We start from the raw sequence: 23,274 nt of genomic DNA, 5'->3' as shown, positions 1-23,274 counted from the left end.
ACACGAAAAACACTTTTCATTGAAATACGCTTTTGCTTTCCATTTTTCACTCTTCTCAAGTCAATCTTAAGACTTCCGACCTGATTTTTACCTGGCTTTCATCTTTTAACATTTCTATTTTCAATAATAATGTTTAACGCCATTTCTATTAACTGGTATTGATTATATTGTTGATAAATGATGGTGTAAAGTAAATGTAAGAAAAACTAGTTACTAGGAAAAATCTGTCCTTCCAAGAATCAAGGGAAACGATGAAACAACTCTTCATCCGAGGGATAAAGCTAAACAACAAACCAGGATTTTTGCCGATTAAACCTTCATCTTACATCGGTAAGTATCAATGTTTACTTTTAATCAGTGCCTTAAACGACAAAATGACAATAATCTAGTAAAACAATGTGTGTTTTTTGGTCTCAAGACAATCTCGGTCTTGTTGATATTTTTTCTTCATGTAAAATTCAATAGTCTGCTTGTTTATATTGAATAGATTTGATCAATCCTCTATAACTTGAATGTAAAACGACTCAAAGCTGATCGAGTTTGATTGAGTAACGTAATCAATCACATTGAAGGGAAAATAAAACAACAATATTGATTGTTCAATTTAATAGACAACTTTCTTGGTATTTTGTCCTTCAATGCTCATTTTATGCATATTTTTTATCAATACTTGAGCTTTATCACAATGTCATAATGAGATTCACATGATATCATTCAATTCATTTAAACTGTCAAATAATTTTCACTGAATAATGCACAATAAACAACCAGCAAATATCAATTGTGTTATGTTGTGAAAATGATTGAGAACCGGAGATGAGCTTTTAACTTTGAGGTCAAAGCTTGACCTTTTTTTTCTGTACGATTGTTGCCTTTGCAACAAACAATCCCATGTTATTTGGTTAGACCGGAATGCAAATTATTAGGACACAAAGCATAATAAAGATAATCAAAACTTGCTTAAATATCGTTTTTAATCATTAATTTCAAGATAAATATAATTTTTGCATCAATAACAAAGTGTTTTGACTTTGGCGCTTCATCGCCATCTTACATCTTGTTAGACAATTTTTCAGCCAATCAATCAGACTTAATTTGACCGTTAAGAGTTGTTATAGAAACACAAATAGCTTAAATTTTAAAAATACAGTAAGTAAGATTGACAAATCGTTGTTAACAATCAAGCCATAATAATAATCATCTGAATGTTTCATCTTTAAATATTAATGTGAGTCCACTTTTTTTTGTTACGAAGATGAAGGTGAAAATGAATTCTTGGGGAATCTTTAAGTATCAAATATTTTAACTCTTGAAATAATCCATTGTTCATAATAAGCTTAACGCTCATTTTGTGTTAGCTTTTTTTGTGCACCTCAGTTTCATATAATTTGATATTTCACATTATCTGGTCAGTACTTTTTGCTTTTATTATTTAACTTTACAAATAGGCAGAAATATCAACAACAAACAATATTTTTTTCTCTCACTCTCTCATTGACTTCAATTGACATGACAAACACATTTCTTTTGTTCACCTTTGATTCTTATTATTGTGTAAAAGAAAATGTCTTAAAGAAAACTATTTACAAGACTTTTCTTTCTCATTTTTTCCTCTATTCTTGTTCAGTCTCTTTTGAACAAAAATTTTACTTCCAAATTAATTGAATATCTTTCTCTTTTCTCCTTTTGCTTAGGTGCACAGAGACGCGTAATTTCAAGTGTTTTAAAATTTTGAATGTTGAAACATTTCTTTTGTTGGACCATTGAGCATGTTAGCGACGTCGGGCTGAATATGATCTTGATCTTGCTTCCAGTTCTTACTAAACTTTCAATCTTCCACCCTGTTTATGATTATTTTGAGCAATCAACTTGCAATAGATCTGCATTGATGTATCTACATTGATGTTAGTGTGAAAATATCGAGAGAAGCATAAAAATCAACAATTCTTGGAAATGAGTTAGCTTTGCATCCAGACAGATTATTAAGCTCTCTTAATTAACTATGAAGATTTATTTGAATGTAAGTGTCTTGAAGCACTTTTTTATAAACTGTTGATGATCAAATTTCCATTGAAAAACGGATGATGCAGTAATCTGTTGATTGTTGTTGTTGTTATTCAGTTAAACATGTTACCTAGATTTGAATTACATGTGTATTATTAATACTTGGAGTTATTCATTTGCAATGTAAAATTTTCATTTTGATAACTATTATTAATATTTCTTTTTCTTTCTTGGTCTTGCATTGCCTCTCTGATTACAGCAACCTGATAGTATTTTGGAGTCCACTTTTTTGCGCTACTGAAGGAGATAGTATCGATCTATTTTTTATTTTGGTATAACAATATTGTGATCAGATTAAAATGGCATTCAAGAATGGCGAATAAATCAGTTTTGACTTTATAACAATCCATTGGTAACTCAATATAATAATAATGAATCTGTTGTTTGCTATTTGAGGGCAACATAAACACAAAATATTCAACATTAAATTGGTTTCAGCATTAAATTTACTGAATGTCAAGTTAGTGTTTTGTCAATTGTTGGTCCCAACCTGACGAGCTAGTTTATTTGATTCTAGTTTAATCTAATTCTTTTCTCACTTGATATTTCCAAAAATATCTTATTCTTAATTCCTACCAATGTGTATTTGATAAAGGAAACCTAAGCGATTCAACCTTTTCCCCAAACTCAACAGATAGTAATTTATTATAAAGGTGGTGAAAAGGTCGCTTATGCAAAATAAATTTCAGATGAAAGAAGGTTAAGTAAAATTTGTTAATATTTATCAGGTTTATTGATAATAACTATGATAATATGGAAGATGAGAATGAGAATGAAGAGTAAACACGAATATCCTAAGTTTACTTTTCCCACTTGTTGATAGCGCCGATGCTAATGCTGATGTATTTTTTTATTAATACTACTTTTAGGCAAACAAAAAATAAGCTCAAGTAAAATGAAAACGGGAAACAAGGTAAATTGACAATGACTGGTGAATCCTGTTGGTCCAAGAAAGCAGAAGATGAAGACGAGCTGATTGTTTGGACGAATAACATTAACAATGCAAAGTCACCAGGAAAAAGAAAGATGAATATTATATTTTATCTCTTCCTATGGATTTTCATTACAATAAAAAGCTAAATGAAAGGTATGATGGATCATCGAAGCTGGTGTTGCTAATAATGATCATCTTCACTGTAAGGGACCATTTTCCCGGTGATAATTTGATAATGGTAACCTGCGAAAGTAAACTAACTTATCAATGGAAGCTTGGTCAACTTGGTCCAGATAACCGGTTTTAGTTTGGTCCAACGTTTTCAATTCATTTCATTTTGAGAATTAATCTTTCCCCAGACATTAAAATAAGGCCTCAATGAAAAAGAGGAAAAATACGAACCGAGCTCCATAGTTACTCTAAAATGCGATCTCTAGCCAAGCCCAGGTCACCCAATGTTGGAAGTAAAGGCCGTACATGAAGGAGTGTGTCCAACTACCGCTCCTAATGAATACAATGGCAATGATACTCGAAAACTTGAACAGAATGTGAAGAAAAAAGATCGCTTTTATTCATCATTTAAATGGCAAAGTTTTCAGATGAATGTTGCTGAATTATGAGATTGGATGATGACAATGAGCCATAAAAATGAAATAGTTTGAGTAATTGCCGGTTTCTTTTTTATGCACAAGTTAAATGGAAAAAGATAATTATGTATTTATCATGAATCCATGTATTAAAATCTTCTAGGAGATGTTTTTCAGAAGTTTTACAATCAAATAAAATTGTTCTGGACACTAAAATTGAAAACAAAGCTCATCACTTGGAGCCTATCAGTTTTTAATGCTACAATACTTTGGTAGGAAGTAAGCTTAAGCAAAATGAAAACGGGAAACAAGGTAAATTGACAATAAATAAATGCCATTGATTGTTGAATCCTGTTGATTTAAGGATAAAGAAGATGAAGACGATCAAGAAGATGAGTTGATTGTTTGGGTGAATAAAATTAACAATGCAAAGTCACCAGGAAAAAAAAGATGAATATTATTTTTTTTATCTCTTCCTATGGATTGTGACTACAATGCGAAGTGAAATGAAAGATATGATGGATCATCGATGCTCCTGATGATGATCAAGGAAACATTTGCTTTGGTGACAATTTGATGATGCAGGTAACCCGTGAAAGTCAGAAGGTGAAGAAAACTACCCTTTTCTTCTTTTCATCTCTTTTCATCTTTCTTCTGGACTTATCATCAATTGGTAAACATGTTTTTGTGGTTTTAAAGGTAAAAACACTCCAATGATTTTTGCTTCTCCTTTCTTATTCTTTTTACTTTTCTTCTTCTTCTTCTTCTTTAGGTTCAGCTTTTCAACTAATCATGAATGATATTTTTGTGAATGTCCTTTAAGTGGCCTTCTCATAGGAGATGAAATCACTTGAAAAAATCTTGCCCCGGGTTTGTTTCCTCTTATCAAATAGTGAACAATTAAGACAATTCCCTTTGAGTTGCTCAAGAGTTTTACTGTATATTATTATAATATATTGGATGATCGCATTGGACTCTTTCATTTCTTTCACTCTTGTTCCTTCTTCATCTTCAATTGGACACTAGACTTGATTTTGATAGAAATGTATATAACAATAATAAAAGGAGTCAAATCAATCACTAATATCATGGAATAAAATCAAGTTTGAGTGTGTTAAAAGGCTTGAGGAACAATTCAATGATTCGGTGATAAGAAGCTACAAAAAAAAGGAGTACATTCATTGATCAAGATTGATTGTCGAGTAAAGCTTATCAAGTTGATCCAGGTAGCCAGTTTTGTTTTGTTTAATGTTTCCATCCAATGGACTTCAAGTGGACTCTTCAACGGACCATTTCAACCGTCCAGTCTTTTTTACCTTCCAGTTTCCAGCCTTTTTTGCCCTTCAAACAAAACTGTTTACAAACTTGTAGATGGTCATGATAACTCTACTGGTACATTGATATTTACACATTACTAATCGGTGTTACCAAATTCATTTCTCAACAATCCCTTCAATAGTCAGTGAATTGCAAAAATCAAATCAACTGTTTGTTTCCTTTTTCTTCCTCTCGAAAAGGTTCAAATTGGAAAAGTACTAAAGTATTACAGGTTTGTTAATGGATTTGAAGAGCTTAATCGTTGGATGGAAATTACAATGACGAAAAATCTATTAATTTTTTTGACACAATCATTGAGAAAATTAGATTCAAACAGAAAGGATTGGTTAAAATTGCTCAAAGCGATTTTCATCTCAATGGTTGAAGTAGCATGTTCATTAAGGCAAAGCTGTGATCACAATTTCGCTAACAATGAGGTCAAAAATATAAAATAAGTGGATTTTAAAATGAAAAAAGTAATATTTTAAGCATTATTGTTGAATTAAGATTCCGAGATGAGTTAAATATCCTGTTAGCTGCATTTTATTAAAACTCATTTTCAAATTTTACTCTCTTCACAATAATTATTGGCTTCTAAATTTTTGGAAAATCCATTTTCAGTAAAATAATCTCTCAATTTCTTGTACAACTGAGATCATCATCAGAAATCAAACATTTGCAAAGAAAATTTAGAAATAAAAATAGCAAAGACAAGTTTAATGTATTTAAAACAATTTTAATTTCATAAGTTTTCGATATGGAAATTATATATGAAAATGATACAAATTGAATAATCTATAAAAGTTGTTTGGAGAAACACAGAAAATATATAAATTTTAATATTCATCAAAGTTTAGTTTGAGATCCAGTCTATCTGAGAAATCTGAGTTTACTTAAGAAACTTGAAAGCTGCTAAAATTCCCCAATGATCGCTTGGAAAACAAACATGAGGCTTCAAGCGTTCAATACCAATCAGACCAAAGTATTCAGGAGCTATTTCGCTCGGAATGGAATCCCTGAAGTATAGTCGATCAAAACGAAAACGAGGTTTGAAACCGTTTCTTCCCATGGCTTCGAGTTTCAGGTTATCATTTCGTGTCATATCCCAAGTAAATTGACATTCTTTACGTGATCCAGTTAACTGCCATACATCTTTAATTTTTGAGTTAGGACCTCCTAAGCTAGTGACCTATGAAAATCAAGTCAAATAATGATTAGCAAAGCGATAATCTTGAATTGGGCAAAAAATTAAGAATCTGGTACCTCAGTATCGCGTAAGTTTAAGTCCCCTCCAAATAAAACCGAAACATCTTGAGGAGATGAATTTACGAGTTGGAAACATTTTTGTAATTGTCTCTGACGATTGATGGCTCCTTCTCGTGTGCTTTCTAGGTGAGTATTCAGGAATCGTAATTTAGTCCCGCTGATTATCGCCTGGCAGAAAAAAATAAACGAAAATATCAACTAATCAATATCATTCAGAGTTACTGCTATTATTAATAAGAATTTCTGTAGTAGCCAGAAAACTCACATTGACATCAATGATATTCCTGCCCATATCTGTGTATTCAAAATCAATTATTTTGTGATCAAGGTGTTTGACAGTCTTCTCGCGAAGACAAGTAACAGTATAATACTCTCCAATATACTGATCACCGGTTCTTCCATATATCAATTTGTAATCGGTCAGCATTCTTGAAATTATAGATTCACTCTCAGGGACAACTTCTTGGAAGAAAACCACATCAGTTTTAATTTTATTGACAATGTCACAGGCTCCTTTGGTCCTTATGCTGAGATTCTTATCAGATAATCCATCAATATTCCATGTTATTAAAGTAAACTCATCTGGTTCCTCCATTTTGGTGGATTCACAATCATCTCCGTCCTCCAAAGTTATAACATTATTTGAGTCTTGCGATGAACCATCAACAATTTGAATATCCATTGTATTGAAACCAGCTTAACCGGTAGATACCTCGAGTCAATTGGTATCAAAACACACAAAATGAACTAACTTACAGTTAGATGCTATGTTTAATTCACTCGTTTACACCAACTCAGACAGACGTGACTTACGATAGAATATCGCACTTCAAGAATCAAATCAATAAACCTTTGAAATTTAGAGCTATCAATGTCTAGTAAAATAGAGTGAATTAAACAAAAGAATAGAAACGAAAACAGTGCTGGTCTGCTGGTTACTTTTGATTGACAATTGTGAGAGGGAAATTCAAACGAAAGCAAAAAAGCATATTGATTTTGATTTTTTACAGTAATTCTCAGTTTGTTTGATCATAATATACTTCTTATTGTTATTGTACATACGAGAGAATCTGTTCCAATATTTATAACAGTATTTTTACGAATAATATCTCTGCAGAGATTTCGTTAGATTTATATGTACAAGATTATTATTCAAATACCAATTATCAGGATGGATTGTATATTAAATTATGTACTCTAAATATAACATAACAGTAATTAACTTAATATAACTTAATTTCCAATTGAAGTGTAGAGTTACTGAACTAATTTTTGATTTTGTTGAATAAATTTTTATTAAAAACCCACGGAAAAATGGGATAAATGTTCGCCCATTTGAATCCCATCACTTCCAATTAAGCTTCGTCTGAGTACAAGACAAATAAGTAAATCAATGCACTAACATTATCTTGATCATGATTTTTGTTGGTTAATGTTAATGAAAATCAAGCGATTCAAATATTTAAAGTGCAAAAAGTAAATTGAATCTTCCATCAATCAGTGAACGGTTGGTCAATATTCTTGAAAATCAAACTAACAGTTGGTTAGATAGACTTGATGGTTATGCCGAAATAGCTTTGTCAGTTGAAATTCATCAATTAAATTGATTAAATCAGGAATAAATAAAGAAACATAAATTAATAGCCTCTGATTTTCTGTGAAAATAGTCTTATTTAAGCAGCATTAAACTTGCTGTGAAAATAGCCAAACATGATTTTTTTGTAAACAAAGTGACTATTCTTTCCATGTGACTATTTAATTAAATGATAATGTCCCTTTTCGGCTTTAATCGACAGTTTTTGCGATTAGGACGACTGTTACATGCAAGAACTATTCTTTCGTCAAGTTATGCGTGCCAAGAGGAATGGACAAAAAGGTTACAAGAGCCAGTTTTTGCTGGTGTTAATGCAGGTTTGTTTACTATCTTTATTATTATTCTTAATGCTAATATTACTGCTGTTCTAATTGATTTCATGTCTCTTACAGATGAATTTTTCTTCAAAATGAAAGAAAGAGCCAAGTCAAAGGTACCCATCGAGCCAATAGATGTCGATATATTTGCAAATGTCAGTGGTCATGAAAATCTTGAAGAATGTATTTATTTTTTGACACTGCTGCGAGAAAATAGACGAACTGCATTCACTTTAGAATCTACACATCATGCCGTATGCCGTTTATTTCTGAATGCTGATGCTGCGGACAAATTATTACCGATTCTTCAAGATCGCTTGAAGTACGGAGTGTTTCCTGACAATTTTGCATTTAATATGATAATGGACCACTTTTTAGAAAAGTCAGATTTCACAAGTGCCTGTAAAGTTGCACACCTTTATATGTTGCAAGAGGACTTCTCAAAATTAACCAACGTTTTAGCTTTGTATTCTGTTTATGGATGTTTGACGGATCCTGCACAGAAAGAAGCTCTATGTAAATCTGAGGAGAAACCAGTATCTGAAGAGGAAAAAGATAACCAAGGAGACGAGGATGAAGTTGAATATGTCAGAGTACCATTCGTCAGAAATCCTCACTTTGATGATCATTTTGATCTGAAAGATCCTATCTTACTCAGCGGTAAAACTCTCTATCTCATTGGTTTACGATATAATGGTGTTATTGGACTAACCTCGCAACTAATAGGACTTGCACTTTGGAAAAAATGGTCCTTGGCTCAACAATTGTTGGAAAAAGTTATTGCTGATCAACCTAATAGTTATTTTGCTAAAGGAACTATTGAATTGATAAATGATTTTGTTAGTTCTGAACCAGATGCAGAAGAAACAACATTTATAGAGAAACTCAAATCCAATGAAAATTTGATGAAAGGAGAAAACATTGTTGAACTAATCAAGAAAGAATTCAATTCATTGTCCGAACTGGAGTCAAAAGATTGTTCCTTATTGAAAGAAAAATTTTTGAAATGGTCCGATGATAGAGCGAAGGCGCTTCAGGAGCAATTGGAAAAGTACGTTAGAGAAGAAAAAATAAAAGAAATCAAGGAGAGGAAAAAAGAATTGGAGCTAAAAGAAAGAAAACTGTTCTTCTTTGAAAATTTCAATAAGATTGAAATGGAATACGTGGAAGCTAAAAAGAAATTAGACGAACTTAAAGCGTCAGAAGCCGAAGAGGAATACTTCCCACCAAAAAGATGAAAGCATTGAAATTTTATATTATAATGATAATAAAAATTTAAAACATGCAGTAAATACTGTTTGTTACTAATAATTCAATGTTTGTTAGATAGGAAAGTACATTTGAACTTTGTAATTTGAATATTACTCATGTCGATGAATTCATTATTGTTGTATGCTACCAATAGAAATTTTTCTCGTAAATTTTGAGCCACTCAGTATTGTGTAAACTCAAATAATTGAAATAGCCTCGAGACACTCGAATATGATCATCATTTGAGTAAGATCAGTGTAATTTCCATGTTTCATTGTTTATTGCATCAATATGAAACTTTCACACCAAAAAATATTAATAAATCTTAGTCAATTCAAATTAACTGAAATATTTGAGGTAATCAATATCAAAAATTAAAGTATATTTGATGAAATAAAAGACACATTAACAAGTTCTAGACAAATGGGTATTTTTATTATTTCATCTGGGAACCTTTTTTGATCTCATCTTTATATAATGCACCTTATGATGACATTTTTGTAACTTTACTTTAATATCACTTGAGGCTTGTCCAGATAAAAGTATACTTTGAAAATTATCGGCTTGGACCATGTAAGAATAAGATCATTTAAGAGAATAAAACCAGATTCACAATAAAAGGAAGCTCATAAAACAAATGCTGTATTATCATGGTGCCTCTACAGATTTGCAAGGACATGGATAAGAAAATAGAGAAGAGCGGAAATCATTCGGTTGCATATGACTTCATGAGATCCGAAGCAATTTTTAAATGTTCATTGAGTGAGTTCAACTTATGTTCCAATTGATGGATAATCTTGACCAGCAGGCCATTCTCTTCGTCTTCATCGATGGTAATCGGCTTTTTTCTTTCCTCTTCAAGATCTTGGACCTTAGATCTTAATTGAGCCTCCAGATTCTCTAAATTCTTCTTTACATTGTCCTTTATCATGGTCGGATACATTTTTTTACAGGTTTCCACTTTACTATTCAGCTTATTCATTGTTGTAAGAGCTTGTTTGGCAGTTAGGTCTTTAAAATTGAACACCTTTTTTGTTTCCAAAAGGTCAAAAGGATCAAATTCATCACTAACATCAGCTGATGGTTCCTTTACTTCAGATTCTTCAGCATCATCAACACTTTCTTCAATTGAGGTTGAGGCATACTCGGCTGCTATAGCGGATAAATTGTTAGCACTATTCAATTGGCCAATAATGCTACGCCGATTACAGTTAGCATCTCCATAGGAAGTAAAATTAAAGTCCAGTGAGTCTAAAGAGAATTCCTCTTCTTCATCATCCACTGGTTGTGATAATGTTTTAGATGGAGCAATGAACGTCTTTTCAGCTACATAAGTGAATAAGTATAATAAGAAAATGAACAAAGAAAAATATTAACGAACAAATTTTAAATAAAAGATTATAAATTTTGACTTACCATTAACTGGTTGTTCCACACGAATCAAGTATGGACCTTCTAAACTCTCCTCCAATGTTGAATTAGCGATACTTTCACCTTCCATTTTTGAAATTAAAATTGAAACAAAATCAACTTAAACTAAAACACTTTAAGCCTAAATGCTTCTCATTGGATGTAAACAAAAGTTTTTTGTGTTCATGATGTGAAAGTTGCGGTAAATTATTTCACACACTTATCCATCTCAATCACAGCCAATGAAAAAACTATAAATATCAATAGCAAAATACGGATCGAAAAAATGAAAAAAGTTTGTAAAATCATTCAACTTTAATGAAATAATTTAATTTAAAAATCAAGAATAAATCTATTTTCAAATCACATCTCAAGCTTAATTTTCGTAATTGACTGAATCTGGTCCAAGCTTTCGCTTTTAAATCTGCCAATTTACAAATGAACATCAAATCTACATCAAATCTACATCATTATCAATTTGCATTAAAAAAAAGATTTCCTTAATCACTCAATAATTGAAAGAAAAATTAATTAACCGATTTAAAAGTTAAATATTGAGTTAAATAAAATGAAATTGCAAAACATTATTTGACCATGCAATTTTCATCAAGAAATAGTTCATTTGATACAGACTTTTCCTCCATCACTTTTCTGAACTCAATTCTTAATGATTGGAAAGTTCAATTGACCATTTCTGAAAAGTGATGGAAAGAGTCTTTTCCTTCATTTCTAGGATCTTGAATGCAAACAATTAATATTTAAGTAGCTATAAGCCAATCATCAGTTTTTAGCCCACAAAATATTATAATTGCTGCATTCAAGATGTTTTTGTTTCAACTCAGAACTCAATTTTTGTAATTGAAGAATCAATCATTCAATCTCAGATTAGATCAACTTGAGAATCGCGAGTAAAATAAAATGAGAAGATAAATTTTTGTCTACATATTGATTGTTATTATGGTACAAAGACCGTTTGGCAGTATGTTACAGAGGCGTTTTTGGTACAGTGTCTAAATACAAAAAGTGTTGTCTAACTGTTTGAGTGTGTATTTGCAGTAATCAGGAATCCAGAGGTAAACTAAGCATTTGAATGGCAGTACATGAAAAAAGATATCCTAGGAGATCGTTCATAATGGCGAATCACAAACGATTCAATGAATATCGGGAAAATGTAAAGCTGATTTGGTTCACAGTAGTTTTGGTTTGTGTTGACACTTCTAGCATTTATATTTTGTATAAATTCCTAGATCCATTAACACTTGTTTGAATTGATCGAATCAATGCATTTACTTCTTGAGGATGGTGGCGACGGGGGCACCGTAGATTGCACCAAGAGCTGGAGCAGATAAGACCTTAGCGTATGGAGCGAAAGCTGGTGCGGCGTATGCGGCGTATGGAGCGTATGCGGGGGCAAGAACTTTAGCGGCATAAGGAGCAGCAGCATAAGGAGCGGCGTAGCTGGCGATTGGGGCAGCGTATGCTGGAGCAGCGTGGACTGTGGAAAGAAAAAGAGAAAAAAAATGAAAGATTAATAATCACTGAATAATGGAATCACTGGAATTCACTGAATCAATCCAAAGGGGAAACTCACTGGTGTGACTGTAAGTGGCAGCAAGAGGTGCAGCGTATGCTGGAGCAGCATATGCGGCTGCTGGGTAAGCGAAAGCTGGAGCAGCAGCAATGGCAGCTGGGGCAGCTAAGTAACCAGCGTGGGAGACGGCGATGAGGGCGAAAAGAGCGACAACGGTGAAGGTGTTCATTTTGAGTTTGAGTTGAGAGTTTGGGGTTTGAGTTGCAAAAGCAAAAATGATAAAGTTATTCAAGTGAGTTGAATGGAGATGAAGATTCGAATGATTCTTTCCAACCAATTCTCGGCACTTTTATACAAAAATTTTGAAACCTTGAAACTCGGTCAGTGTTTGGCTAAAGCATGTAATAGATAGGTAAAAGTGAGCGAAAGAAAGGAAAAGTGAAAGTGGAATTAGGAAAGAAAGAGAAGATAAAGAATGGATGATCAACAAGAAAGAGGAAAAAAGAGAGAAGAAAGAAGATCAAGAAAGGTGGAGGTAGATTAAGAGCGATTATTACATCGAAACTCAATGAGTACTTTAAATGTTGAAATATAAGCCACTCTCGCCGAGCCTATCCCAACTCCACCTTGGCTATTCACTTTCACTTTCACTTTTACTTTCTCTTCTTCCTCATCTTCCTCGTCCTCTTCTCTCTCTCTCATTCTCAGTCTTTCAATCTTCCGCCCCTTTCATTCTGTTTTCATGAACAAATGTTCATCTAACTTTCATTTAAAATTGAATCGGTCAATTTTTGCTTTTCATCTTCTTCTTTTCTTCTCATTTCTTTCCTATTACCTTGATGGAAATGCGTTGGCTTTACATTAATCCAACTGAATTAACATGAATCACGATAAACTACTCAAGGATAAATCAAGGTCGAGTTCGACTTTTACTTTTCATTTATTTTTCCATTCTTTTGCTTTCTCCGTATTAATAATAATAATAATAATCACAATTTGTATTTGGATTGAATTGATGCATAAAACAGTCAAAACAACGTGAAAATCAAAATTTGAAAAAAAGGAGCGGTTAGTTGGTTGTTGGATTAGGTCTTGAATGATGGATTAAAATTGCGATTTTTAACAGCATTTGATTTTATCATTTCACTTTCATTATCCACCTATCAATTTATCTATTCAGTCTGCTGTTCACTGTTGATCACTGAAATCCTGTTGATTCTCTCCGTGATTCACTTCTTAATAAACCACCGACTTTTACCTTTCCAATTGGCTTTTTAAAAAAGCAAAATTTTTCCCTTAATCAATCAGATAATGTTCATTTAATCCTGTTAACTGTAGATTCTTCAACCTCTCACTTTTAACCTGTTTATATCTATTACTAATCACCAATAATCGCCATTAATTTACAATCGACAATTGTGATCGCCAAAAATCTCGAAAAGGTCATATTCACCATTCCAACAGCAAGCAAATAGGTTTTACCTTTTGTTACCAAAAAATCCAAATCAAGAGTTAGACTAAATCCAAAAAAGTAACATTTTAATTTGATATTTTGATTAAATTGTTAATTTGGCTATTTGGGTCAACTTGATCTCTCCAAAATGGAGATGTTCAAAAATGTTCATCTTCAATGGTCAACATTAATTTACTTAGCTAATTATGGACAAGTCTATTGTTACATTACACTTTTTTGTTTAGGTTGAAGGTTCATCATCATCATTATTATTATCAAGTTGATTATCATTATCATCAACATTGTAAGTCAAGGCTTGAATGGTTTAGTTTTATAAACACAACTCGTTATTTGATGAAAAATAAGTAAAAACCAGCAAAAATCAATTGTTACCTTGTTGTGGTTTCATTAGCCAAACATGAACTTACAAATGATAACTGCTATTTAACCTTCCTTATTATTAATAATCAATCATTTTCTTTGACTAATCAAAAAGGATTTTAAACTGTAAAAGCAATTTATTAAATCATCTTGTGTCCAAAAAATCAAGCGTTATTGAGTGAAAGAGGTAAAGTGAATGCAACAAACATTTGACCACAAAAAGTGTACATTCATTAATAACAATAATCACATTGTGATGCAAAAAGCCAGCGAAAACAAAACACTGTTTCTTTCATTTGGCGTTTTTTTAATGAATACTTTTTGTAAATTGTAATGAACATCATGGAATGATGACCAATACAAATTGCATGTTATGTTAATTATTGATTAATCATGATTTTTACAAGAAATCGTGAACAGATTATCCTTAAAAGAGCCACAATTCTCATTCTCATAGATGTTGCTTTAATATTGCAATTGAAGCTTCAAAACATTTGACAACAAAAGCTGTTCAAGGATAGATTACAATTTATTAATCAATGGAAATTTGGTTAATTTGTTTTCTTCTTCTTCTGATATATCAATGTTAATAGATGAGAGGTTTAATAGCGATTTAATACTGGTTAAGATTATCTTGATGATCAATGTTAACACGAAATGTTGATTTACTAATTGCAAGATTTTCACTTTTACTTGTTTTTTTACTTGTTCACTGTTCGTAAAAGGGAAAACCATTTATCAGGCTTTTATCATCACTCATGATCATCATCATGATAATCATGATGGTAATCAGAGTCATCATTTTTTACCGTCTTTGTCCATTGGAATCAATGATTGGGTGGAGATTTGGCTTGCAGGCATTTTTGCTGCGGTTATTGATATAAAAATAAATGAGAATTGAAAAGAAAGGAAAAATTGTGAGATTAACTTTTTCCAGATTTTAATTGGTTACAATCAATCTTGACAGTTTATCAAGGTTAACCTTTTTAATTTGTTACCTTTCAATGGACTGCTGATGGATCAAGTCCAATCGATTTGTTTTTTGATCAAATTAACATTTTTTTCACTTTTCTTTGTTGTTAATACGGTAAAATTGCTAATTAATGTAATCTTGCAACATTTGAATAAATTTAAGGTCAAATGTAATCTTCAAAGTTGACCCTAACCTGATGAGATTAGAAAATGAATTCATAAATTGAATCAAACAATTGTAGGCTTTGTCTTGATCAACATCTCATTGAAATTGTATTACTTTAATTCAGATAATGATGAGAGTTCAATGTTATCGGTTGGAAATTTTGTGAGGAAAAAGTTATTAAAGCTTTCGCATTTGCTTCTCTTGCATTTTTTAGCTTAAATTGTTTGTCAATTAAAATACAATGATAATGATGATGTTGCTGATGATAATTTAAAATTATCCTTGAACTGTTTTGCCTGTGCTTTTCTGTTCATAATCATTTGATATTGTTAATTTAATAAGGTGAGAATGATAGTCATTGAAATAAATGTTCAATGAGAATCATGAGAAGCTTCATGATGATGGATAAATTGTTAATCTTTTAGACAGCTCTTCAACTTTTTCTTCTTAATTGTGGTTTAGGTTTCCTGTTTTAAGGTCAGTTAACCAGTTAATTGGGTAGAAGTTAAATTTAAATTGTTTAGGGAAAGAGAAGTGTTGGTTTTTGTTGTTGATTTGAAAATTAAAATAATACTTTGCTTTATATTATTTGTTTTTACAAGTTCGGGTAGGTTTGGGTTGATTGTCAGGTAAGGGACAAGTTGGTTGTTTAGCTAAAAATTGGTAAGGATTTAAATACACTTTGTATCAAAGTTGATTGGGTTGAATTAAAATGGTTACAGGTTGAGGTAAATGTATTGTATAAATCAAATGTTCATTTGGTATTTAAAAACAATGGTAGGTCTAAAGATTTTTTTTTCTTCCCTCGGTGAGAATATAAAAGTGTTTAGATTGTTTTATTACAAAGTGTAAGATTTTTAACAATGAAGACGAAAAATGGTGAGAAATTACAAAAAATTAAAAAATGGAAACAGAAATGGATGAAGGTGGTGGGCAAGGGTTGAGAGGTGATTTGGGTGACAAGCGGAGGGTAATTTCAATTTGGTGGGAATTAAAAAATTTGAGCAAATTTCATTTGGATGAATTAATGACCTGTGATGAGTGACTTTGATGAAGAGCAAAAAAATTGAACAAAATAGTGAGGTAAATAGGCGAACTCGGTGTGTAAATTTGATTCCCATTTAGAGCTTTTTCACCATTTGCACAGAACTTCATGGGAAGGAGTAGTTTCGCTTTTCAAATCGTCATAAACCTGGTAAAGGACGAGTAGGAACATAATGAAGCCAGTGATGATGAGAATGATGGAGAAGAAAAAGAAGAAAATTCGAGTGCTTTTCTTGAAACGACCCTTCTCACGACGAGCTATGGCTAATAGACAAAGGCTTGGAAAGATGAAAACGTTGGCTGATGCAAGTGAACCAAGTAATTGAATTAAAATACCAATATTAGGTGTTAAAATAGCTGCTAAAAGTGAGGTTACAAACCAAATTGTGGTTATAACTATTCGGCGTCGAGGTTCACCTTCCATAAAATCAGCGGCTGATAGTTTAAAAAATTCTGCATACAATCCATCCAAAGCACCTCTAAAATGGAAGAAAGAAAATGATAAAAATCAGTTATTTGATATCATTCAGAAGTTCTTTTATGAATTTCCATAAAATAATGGATAACTTGTTCTAGATCAATGTTTCTTGACCAGTAAAAATTATCTTTGATGGACAGATTTGGACGATGCATCAAATTTTATGCATGGTTATCCGTGAAAAGGTTAGCATTGATACATTTCATGAATTGAGAGTAAATGAAATGAAATTTAATCTGTCTAAGCAGATGAAATGCAAATGACAGACCAAGTTGCCATTTTGTGAGTGTAAACATTGAACTTATTTAGTGTTGAAAGAAATTTTCAAGATAAGTATCAGCAAAAAAATATATTAATCCTGATAAAATCTTAATTAGTTTTGGGTGAAAAGTTTTACCTTCCACATAAAATCATTGATGGATAAGTTGTTATCATCTTGACTACCAGCGCCAAAATACCAATCATTACGACAGGATCTTTTGCACTGTACAAAGCCATGATATCGGGTGTTACGTTACTACCAAAAGTAAGATAACCTGTTGTGCCTGCAGCTGAGCACAGTAAGAAAAGTATTGCCAGTGACAATATGGTTGCTTTGGTGAAATTGGCGATATTACGTTTAGCCATGCAAGCATACACAGGAACCGATATTTCATGGGACTAGAAGATAAAAGACAATAGACAAAGAATAAGTTTACAAATGAAACGAGAATCAGAAAAACTTGAGTTTGTTGGTTGAAGCTATAGTATAGTTTACCTGATATGCGAAACAAATAACGGGAAAAACTGCAACCATTGATGTGAGTGAGCTTGGCCTAAAAATAAGAAAGAATCGTTATGATATTGAACTTGAACAATAGCTGCTTGAATTTACTTGGTCCTTATCGGTGGATCAGGAATATCCAATTTGAAGTATTCGTAAACATTTAAAAAGACCACGTAGAGCATAGCAAATACGCCTAAAGTCCTGTATAAGATGAAAGAAGAGATTTTAATGAAAATAATTTGATAATCAACAAGATTTTTCTTCGACTTTGGTCAAGGTTGTAAACTTACCCAGCATATCTGAGAAAGTCAAGTCGACGGAAGTAACACATTGGTAAGATGAGAAAAGTGGACGTCACTGAGATAGTGAAACGACGATCAATGTACCAAATACATTCTGTAAGATGAGAAGCAAAAACTGGAAGAGGAAGAGAAAGAGTTAGACGTTTAAGGTACAGTTAATTTACATACAATAATTGAGATTAAATAAACCAGGACAGGCGACAGATTAAATGATTGAGTTATCCTGAGTAAATCTTTGATTAACTATCAGAATTTGATTAGACGCACCTCTATCAAATTGATCTCCAATGATAATCAGAAAAGTCACACAGACACCGTAACAGGTTAAAAGGATTGAAATGGCAGACAATTGTTGAGCTCTTTTTCCACATAACGATAAAAGTACATCGTGATAGGTGTCATCCTTGTTTAGGTCAGAAGCATAAACCAGAATGATCATTGTAGATGCTAAAATAGCCATCATGAACTAAAATTGTAGGAGAAAAAAACCGGCGGTAAGTAAGGTATGTAAAAACAAGCCATTGAAGCTGACAGAAGACATTTTTAATAACTTATGAATGCAGAATTAACACCAAAAGTTGCCTGAAACATGATATAATAACTTACAATTTGAATCACAGTGGCAATTGTAACACCACCTAGACGATCGTATGCTGCTGGGTAATTTAAGACACCAGCTCCGAGAGCACAATTTACCAGTAAAAAAGCTGCCACAGGCCACGAGATTCCTTTTTTCATTTTCATGGTTCAGGAGAGATAAACACAGATTGGTGATCAGAAAAGCATAATAGAATAATTAAATCAATTAAACCCAAGACAGAGGCTACTCTATCATACGAGGTTTGAGAAAGCAATGGTACAAAATGCAAAACAGACTAGAAACTAGATACACAAATATTAATAGCTGATTATTTTGAACTGCGACAGTTAGTTTTACCGCACATTTAAGGTTAAAGCATTGGAAAATACAGTTGACTAGGTGTTAAAGCAATTTCAGTATAATAACCAGATACAGAGACAATACATTTTTATGGACAAAAAGAATGAACAAATCTAAGGATCAAAACAAGGCAAGGGTTGAGGGAAAGTAAACAAAGATGAGACAACCAAACGTTTATTTCCATTATGACCTAATGACGAGTAAGCTAACAATAATTTTTTTTAATTGAATGTCAACTGAAAATGATATTTTTCCATGACAATCACCAAACATGAGATAATCCGAATGTAACAAATGTAATTACTAATTAATAGAAATGATGATTAACTATGGACTATTTTTACACAGTTTCACTCTAAGCCGTTTGTTTTCCATTATTTTTGCCTTTGTCTTCTGATATTTTTGATTCCTTTACAAGTCTTAACGTTATCCTTTGTCTATGTAAAGCCTGGACAAAAAAAATAGCAAACTATCTTCACCATTGTTTCAAGTTAACAAATACAAAGCAAAAGATGGATTTAATCTGTGATTAACCTTTCAAATAATTGGACTGCATGTTAACATTTTAAGTATTTTAGATGCAAACTCACTTCTTTTGACTGTTCGTTGATTGAATGGACATTTTTGATTGACTGCCACTTAACTCTATTAATCATTTAGATGTTGCATAATTCACATTAAATTTAATTCTTGATTAAGGCCTGAAGATTGGAAGAAATCTAACGGTAAAGTCAAGGACATGACAGTAAAATATAATGCATTGATTGATTGGAAAATAAATTAACTATTCTAAACCATGTTAACAAAATCGAGACTAGTTGAGAAGTAATATTTCAATATCTTATAAGTTGTTGGCTTATTGTTTTTCGGTTATTAAACACTAAACAGGTTTAAATTTGTTGAGGAAAAAAATATTGAAATTCAATTTTCTGAGGTACAAATTGATAATCAAATCCAAGAGGACACAAATTTTGGCTAAATCCATATTAACTAATCAAACTGAATATAAGACTAGTATTTCGAGTACAATGCAATGATGACTGTCCTCGAGTCTGGTTAGTGGTTGACCATTCAGTGGTCATCAATTAATAAAACAATTAAAATTGAAGGAGAATAAAGATCAACATTAATGGCAATGTTGAGAATAAAAGGAACCAGATAAGATTAAAGGCTGAACCATCACGTTGTTGGTAGATAATCATTTTCCTTATTAAGGGTATGTTGTCAAACAATACGTTAGTAAGGTTAATTACTTTATTTTTGTTTCGTAAAGTTGATGTTCACGAATCAAGTGAATTTTAATTACGACAAATCTTTTAATAGAGAAGCCTTTTGTTGAAATTGTAATCCGGTAAAGTTACAAGTTGCAGTGAACATGTAAGCAAACAAACGCCATCTATTGTATTATCTTATAAAAAAACAGTCTGTCACATGTTTTTAAGTTGTGTTCATCACATTGGGTTTAAATTAGCAGTATCCAAAAGTTAATTAAAAATGATTACTCCGAATTTTATGTTGAAACAAGATGATAAATATGTTTATATTACTATCAAAGCTCCTATGGCTAAATTAAAGGAAACACAAATTGATTTCGAAGGAGATATGTTTCATTTTTCTAGTAAACCTTATTACCTCAGGTTAGTTTGAAGTTTTTTTTAATTCGTTTGGTTTTCTTGACTTGATTTATTCTTGTTAGTTTGTATGTGTTATATTCAGATTAAGTGACAGATTTCGTGCAATTTTGTCTCATAATTGTGATATACATTAACGTTACCAGTTACTTAGATACGAATAACTTAATTTGGTCTCATTATTTAAACAGATTGCATTTACCTGGTAATTTGTCCGCACAGGATGGTTCTGAAAAGATTGATTGGGTCGCAGAGGAAAATAGATTTGTTATTAGTGTGTTAAAAGAAAATGAGGGCGAGTATTTTGAAGGACTTGATATGTTAACCAAACTGTTAACTCAACCCAAAAAGGAAAAACCAATGATAGCTCAAATTGAGATTTTAGATCAAGAGTCTAATATCGAGGGTGACGATGAAAATGAAGAAGAGATCGATTGGTATATTGATCAAAGTGAATGGACAGAAAACGATCAGCAATCAATTCTAGGGGAAAAGTATGGATTTGCAAATCGATATACTGGCATTATAGAACGATTAGAGGATGAAATTTGGGATCTTTTGGACGTCAAAAAACCAGAGAAAACTAATAATCAAGATCGTAAAAAACAGAGGATAGAACAAGATATTAAGGCCTTTGATGAAGAACACTATTGGTTTGATATGTTTGAATTATCAGAAACAATTGAGAACCTAATTTGTTTTAAAGCTCACTGGGAACTGGCTTCAACTGATACAATCCAATTTGATGATGACGAGATATTCAGATTGAAAAGTTTACCCAGAAGAGAGTATCTGTTATCTAGAAAAGAAAAATTTCATCTACTTCTTGGTTTAGTAGATATTTTGTTTGCCTACGCTTATGATGTAAGAACTACTGACGGAGAACATTCTTGCGAATCGGGTTGGACGATATCAAAGCTTTCATCTACTCTTTCGTGGTTTGAACAATTTTCAACATTGCCTGAAGTTCTTTCTACATGTGTTCAGCGATCCTTGACCTATCCGCTATATCGAAATTGGAGTTTGTGCAATAAATTGATCTCTGATGTTAAAAAGATACTTAAAAATGGACGAACTTGCGTGATCAAATGCCTTTTAGATATTCACAAAATTTTTAACGAATCTGGAGATCTTCGTTACATCCTTAATGATCTTTATATCACTGATTATTGCATTTGGTTGCAGCATGTCAAAGAAAAAACCTTTATCTCACTAGCTGATGCTTTTGAGAGAATCCAAATAACTAAGGATATGATAAATCTTGACCTAGAACTCATAGAAGAAGCTGCCAATCAAGCATTTATTGAAGACAGATATGAAAAGTTAAAAGTATCCAATGATATCAAAGATCTCGAGATTGACTCTAGTAAACATTAATGGCTCTCATGGCTCTCAAAATACTGCGTTATATCCCGTTCTAAGATTGTGATATTTTCTTATTTTTTGTGCATCCAATCAAAATTGCATATTTATTGAAATTTTAATTTTTATAAACTCACCTCCAGCCGTAGCTTCGGATACTCCTGGAATATCATCGAAACTTGATGCCTTGCGATCTAACAAAGGTAGTCGTTCATTTTCTTCCGCAATGGTTGTCCACTCAACACAATTACTATGAAAGAAATTTGGATCAATATGTAATCTTTCATCTTTAAAATCGTTTTTCATTAAAGCTTACCATTTGTTAATCTTGATTGAACCCGTTTTCAATTTATCGGAAACATCACTGGATAAAGTCTGCCAAGGAATATAAGCCGGGAAATCGAGGCTTGAGTTATAACTGTCGTGAATAAAAGAGCTAGAATCACGGCCTAACCGCAAACGAGTTGAACCACTGTTGTATGCATACGTAGATCCTCCGTATCTTGTCGAGCTACCGTGAATACTTATTCTTGAGCTTTCAAAGGTTTTCTCTATGGTTGATTGAAACATCTTTTGATTGTTTTTCATTGACATCGAGCTAATGGCAGTTGAATTTTCAAGCAATTAATAAAAAAGAAAAAGAACTTTAGTGCTGAATCATGAAAAAAATGGAAAGAGGAAAAGGGTGTACGTTTATAAATCAATAGAATCAATTGGTCAACAATTCGAAAACCATTGGATGATATTTGAACAAAAAAATCAAAAATAATTAATTTACTGTTGGTGAGGAAGTTATCATCAGTCAAACATTGGATAATTTTTGGCACTAATTATGTGGTTCCTTGTTATTTTTGTTTTTCCATTAACACACAAACAGTGAAAGAAGTCGAAACACGAACACTTTAATGAGCACAGAGAAAATTTTATTGTATCCGATGAAAGATTGACAATTTAAACACGCTCTCAGTTGATGATATTTCCTATGAAGATTAATAACAAAACAGAGCAAAGGTGGTGGTTAGAAGAAGACAAGAAAATGGAGAATCAAAAAGTAGAGAAAACGTGCAAATTTGATTACAATTGGAGGGACAAATGGTGAAAAAGTGATGGCAAAAGGCAAAGTTACTGAGAGGATAATCTAGATAATCAAAGTACCAAGAAGAGGAGCTTGAAAGATCTCATTACACTCCGATAAATAACATTAGTGTTGAGTACAAATGTAGTAAAAATAGTTAACACTGCGATTGGTTGATTAGGGTAAAGATTAAATTATGAAGAATCAACTAAAGGATTTTGATCATTTGTGCAGTAAATTGTATTTTTTTTGTTAATTTTTTTATCCATACTTTTTCCTCTTTTTTGAGCATCAAAATCGAAGGCAATTTGCATCTCCCTCAAGGTTAACATTTAAATGCGACCAAAGGTCGATTGAGTTGGGTCAATGAAGTGATTGTTTAAATTATAATTAGCTGATTCTAGAGTAACAATGGCAATGATGATGAAGATTA

The 23,274-nt window shown here is 32.1% G+C and overlaps 6 protein-coding genes and 2 long non-coding RNA genes across 11 annotated transcripts; 4 read left to right on the top strand and 4 right to left on the bottom strand.

Annotated features, from left to right (window-relative positions):
* The first annotated feature begins 1,139 nt into the window (after nucleotides 1-1,139).
* On the top strand, nucleotides 1,140-3,783 carry LOC149094684 (uncharacterized). 3 transcript variants are annotated; one of them, XR_016198059.1, is made up of 5 exons: nucleotides 1,140-1,408; nucleotides 1,695-2,020; nucleotides 2,264-2,524; nucleotides 2,660-2,763; nucleotides 2,934-3,783. It is a non-coding gene; the product is annotated as an uncharacterized LOC149094684 (long non-coding RNA). The 3 variants fall into 3 exon arrangements; XR_016198060.1 differs by lacking the exon at nucleotides 2,660-2,763 and having other exon boundaries at nucleotides 2,264-2,416; XR_016198058.1 differs by lacking the exon at nucleotides 2,660-2,763.
* Nucleotides 3,784-4,857: 1,074 nt separating this feature from the next.
* On the top strand, nucleotides 4,858-5,236 carry LOC149094683 (uncharacterized). The gene is made up of 2 exons (XR_016198062.1): nucleotides 4,858-4,977; nucleotides 5,103-5,236. It is a non-coding gene; the product is annotated as an uncharacterized LOC149094683 (long non-coding RNA).
* A 381-nt stretch (nucleotides 5,237-5,617) lies between these two features.
* On the bottom strand, nucleotides 5,618-7,076 carry LOC107359321 (tyrosyl-DNA phosphodiesterase 2). Its single transcript, XM_015925804.3, has 3 exons — nucleotides 6,434-7,076; nucleotides 6,166-6,336; nucleotides 5,618-6,091 (listed from the first exon to the last, which is right to left on the bottom strand). The coding sequence occupies exons 1-3, from the start codon at nucleotides 6,848-6,850 to the stop codon at nucleotides 5,792-5,794; spliced, it is 888 nt and encodes a 295-aa protein (XP_015781290.1). The 5' UTR covers nucleotides 6,851-7,076; the 3' UTR covers nucleotides 5,618-5,791.
* An 807-nt stretch (nucleotides 7,077-7,883) lies between these two features.
* Nucleotides 7,884-9,673, top strand: LOC107359832 (uncharacterized). The gene is made up of 2 exons (XM_015926409.3): nucleotides 7,884-8,079; nucleotides 8,155-9,673. The coding sequence occupies exons 1-2, from the start codon at nucleotides 7,932-7,934 to the stop codon at nucleotides 9,315-9,317; spliced, it is 1,311 nt and encodes a 436-aa protein (XP_015781895.1). The 5' UTR covers nucleotides 7,884-7,931; the 3' UTR covers nucleotides 9,318-9,673.
* A 70-nt stretch (nucleotides 9,674-9,743) lies between these two features.
* Nucleotides 9,744-10,894, bottom strand: LOC107359833 (uncharacterized). Its single transcript, XM_015926412.3, has 2 exons — nucleotides 10,747-10,894; nucleotides 9,744-10,656 (listed from the first exon to the last, which is right to left on the bottom strand). Exons 1-2 carry the CDS (start codon nucleotides 10,829-10,831, stop codon nucleotides 10,037-10,039), a joined length of 705 nt encoding a protein of 234 aa, XP_015781898.1. The 5' UTR covers nucleotides 10,832-10,894; the 3' UTR covers nucleotides 9,744-10,036.
* A 777-nt stretch (nucleotides 10,895-11,671) lies between these two features.
* LOC107359291 (uncharacterized) lies at nucleotides 11,672-12,582 on the bottom strand. Its single transcript, XM_015925778.2, has 2 exons — nucleotides 12,332-12,582; nucleotides 11,672-12,235 (listed from the first exon to the last, which is right to left on the bottom strand). The coding sequence occupies exons 1-2, from the start codon at nucleotides 12,498-12,500 to the stop codon at nucleotides 12,027-12,029; spliced, it is 378 nt and encodes a 125-aa protein (XP_015781264.1). The 5' UTR covers nucleotides 12,501-12,582; the 3' UTR covers nucleotides 11,672-12,026.
* A 3,202-nt stretch (nucleotides 12,583-15,784) lies between these two features.
* Nucleotides 15,785-22,758, bottom strand: LOC107372300 (sodium-coupled neutral amino acid transporter 7). Of its 2 annotated transcripts, none has more exons than XM_089266336.1 (10): nucleotides 22,545-22,758; nucleotides 22,083-22,418; nucleotides 21,904-22,016; nucleotides 18,440-18,561; nucleotides 18,101-18,299; nucleotides 17,822-17,948; nucleotides 17,640-17,732; nucleotides 17,523-17,580; nucleotides 17,163-17,425; nucleotides 15,785-16,766 (listed from the first exon to the last, which is right to left on the bottom strand). In XM_089266336.1, the coding sequence occupies exons 2-10, from the start codon at nucleotides 22,358-22,360 to the stop codon at nucleotides 16,376-16,378; spliced, it is 1,644 nt and encodes a 547-aa protein (XP_089122462.1). In that variant the 5' UTR covers nucleotides 22,361-22,418; nucleotides 22,545-22,758; the 3' UTR covers nucleotides 15,785-16,375. The 2 variants fall into 2 exon arrangements, with proteins under 2 accessions (XP_089122462.1, XP_015795994.1); XM_015940508.3 differs by having other exon boundaries at nucleotides 22,083-22,364.
* Nucleotides 20,181-23,097, top strand: LOC107372301 (protein SHQ1 homolog). Its single transcript, XM_015940510.3, has 2 exons — nucleotides 20,181-20,410; nucleotides 20,596-23,097. The coding sequence occupies exons 1-2, from the start codon at nucleotides 20,268-20,270 to the stop codon at nucleotides 21,779-21,781; spliced, it is 1,329 nt and encodes a 442-aa protein (XP_015795996.2). The 5' UTR covers nucleotides 20,181-20,267; the 3' UTR covers nucleotides 21,782-23,097.
* Nucleotides 23,098-23,274: the final 177 nt, after the last annotated feature.

Source organism: Tetranychus urticae, chromosome 1 (assembly GCF_039701765.1).
Source record: "Tetranychus urticae isolate SD_2017Ah chromosome 1, NJAU_TeUrti_SD_1.0, whole genome shotgun sequence".
Classification (NCBI taxonomy): Eukaryota; Metazoa; Arthropoda; class Arachnida; order Trombidiformes; family Tetranychidae; genus Tetranychus; species Tetranychus urticae.
The sequence above is the reverse complement of the archived record's forward strand: the minus strand, read 5'-3'. Positions and strand labels throughout refer to the sequence as shown.

What these genes read in the sequence shown, in the direction of transcription:
- LOC107359321 (XM_015925804.3), bottom strand. Translation starts at nt 6,850, where the DNA reads ATGGATATTCAAATTGTTGATGGTTCATCGCAAGACTCAAATAATGTT. An exon ending in GGAATATCATTGATGTCAAT is followed by an intron (nt 6,337 to 6,433) that starts GTGAGTTTTCTG and finishes TTTTTCTGCCAG; the next exon opens with GCGATAATCAGCGGGACTAA. An exon ending in TAAACTTACGCGATACTGAG is followed by an intron (nt 6,092 to 6,165) that starts GTACCAGATTCT and finishes TGATTTTCATAG; the next exon opens with GTCACTAGCTTAGGAGGTCC.
- LOC107359832 (XM_015926409.3), top strand. Translation starts at nt 7,932, where the DNA reads ATGATAATGTCCCTTTTCGGCTTTAATCGACAGTTTTTGCGATTAGGA. An exon ending in TTTTGCTGGTGTTAATGCAG is followed by an intron (nt 8,080 to 8,154) that starts GTTTGTTTACTA and finishes TGTCTCTTACAG; the next exon opens with ATGAATTTTTCTTCAAAATG.
- LOC107359833 (XM_015926412.3), bottom strand. Translation starts at nt 10,831, where the DNA reads ATGGAAGGTGAAAGTATCGCTAATTCAACATTGGAGGAGAGTTTAGAA. An exon ending in TGTGGAACAACCAGTTAATG is followed by an intron (nt 10,657 to 10,746) that starts GTAAGTCAAAAT and finishes TCACTTATGTAG; the next exon opens with CTGAAAAGACGTTCATTGCT.
- LOC107359291 (XM_015925778.2), bottom strand. Translation starts at nt 12,500, where the DNA reads ATGAACACCTTCACCGTTGTCGCTCTTTTCGCCCTCATCGCCGTCTCC. An exon ending in TGCCACTTACAGTCACACCA is followed by an intron (nt 12,236 to 12,331) that starts GTGAGTTTCCCC and finishes TTCTTTCCACAG; the next exon opens with TCCACGCTGCTCCAGCATAC.
- LOC107372301 (XM_015940510.3), top strand. Translation starts at nt 20,268, where the DNA reads ATGATTACTCCGAATTTTATGTTGAAACAAGATGATAAATATGTTTAT. An exon ending in AGTAAACCTTATTACCTCAG is followed by an intron (nt 20,411 to 20,595) that starts GTTAGTTTGAAG and finishes TTATTTAAACAG; the next exon opens with ATTGCATTTACCTGGTAATT.
- LOC107372300 (XM_089266336.1), bottom strand. Translation starts at nt 22,360, where the DNA reads ATGTCAATGAAAAACAATCAAAAGATGTTTCAATCAACCATAGAGAAA. An exon ending in TCAATCAAGATTAACAAATG is followed by an intron (nt 22,017 to 22,082) that starts GTAAGCTTTAAT and finishes TTTCTTTCATAG; the next exon opens with TAATTGTGTTGAGTGGACAA. An exon ending in GATCCACCGATAAGGACCAA is followed by an intron (nt 17,581 to 17,639) that starts GTAAATTCAAGC and finishes TCTTATTTTTAG; the next exon opens with GCCAAGCTCACTCACATCAA.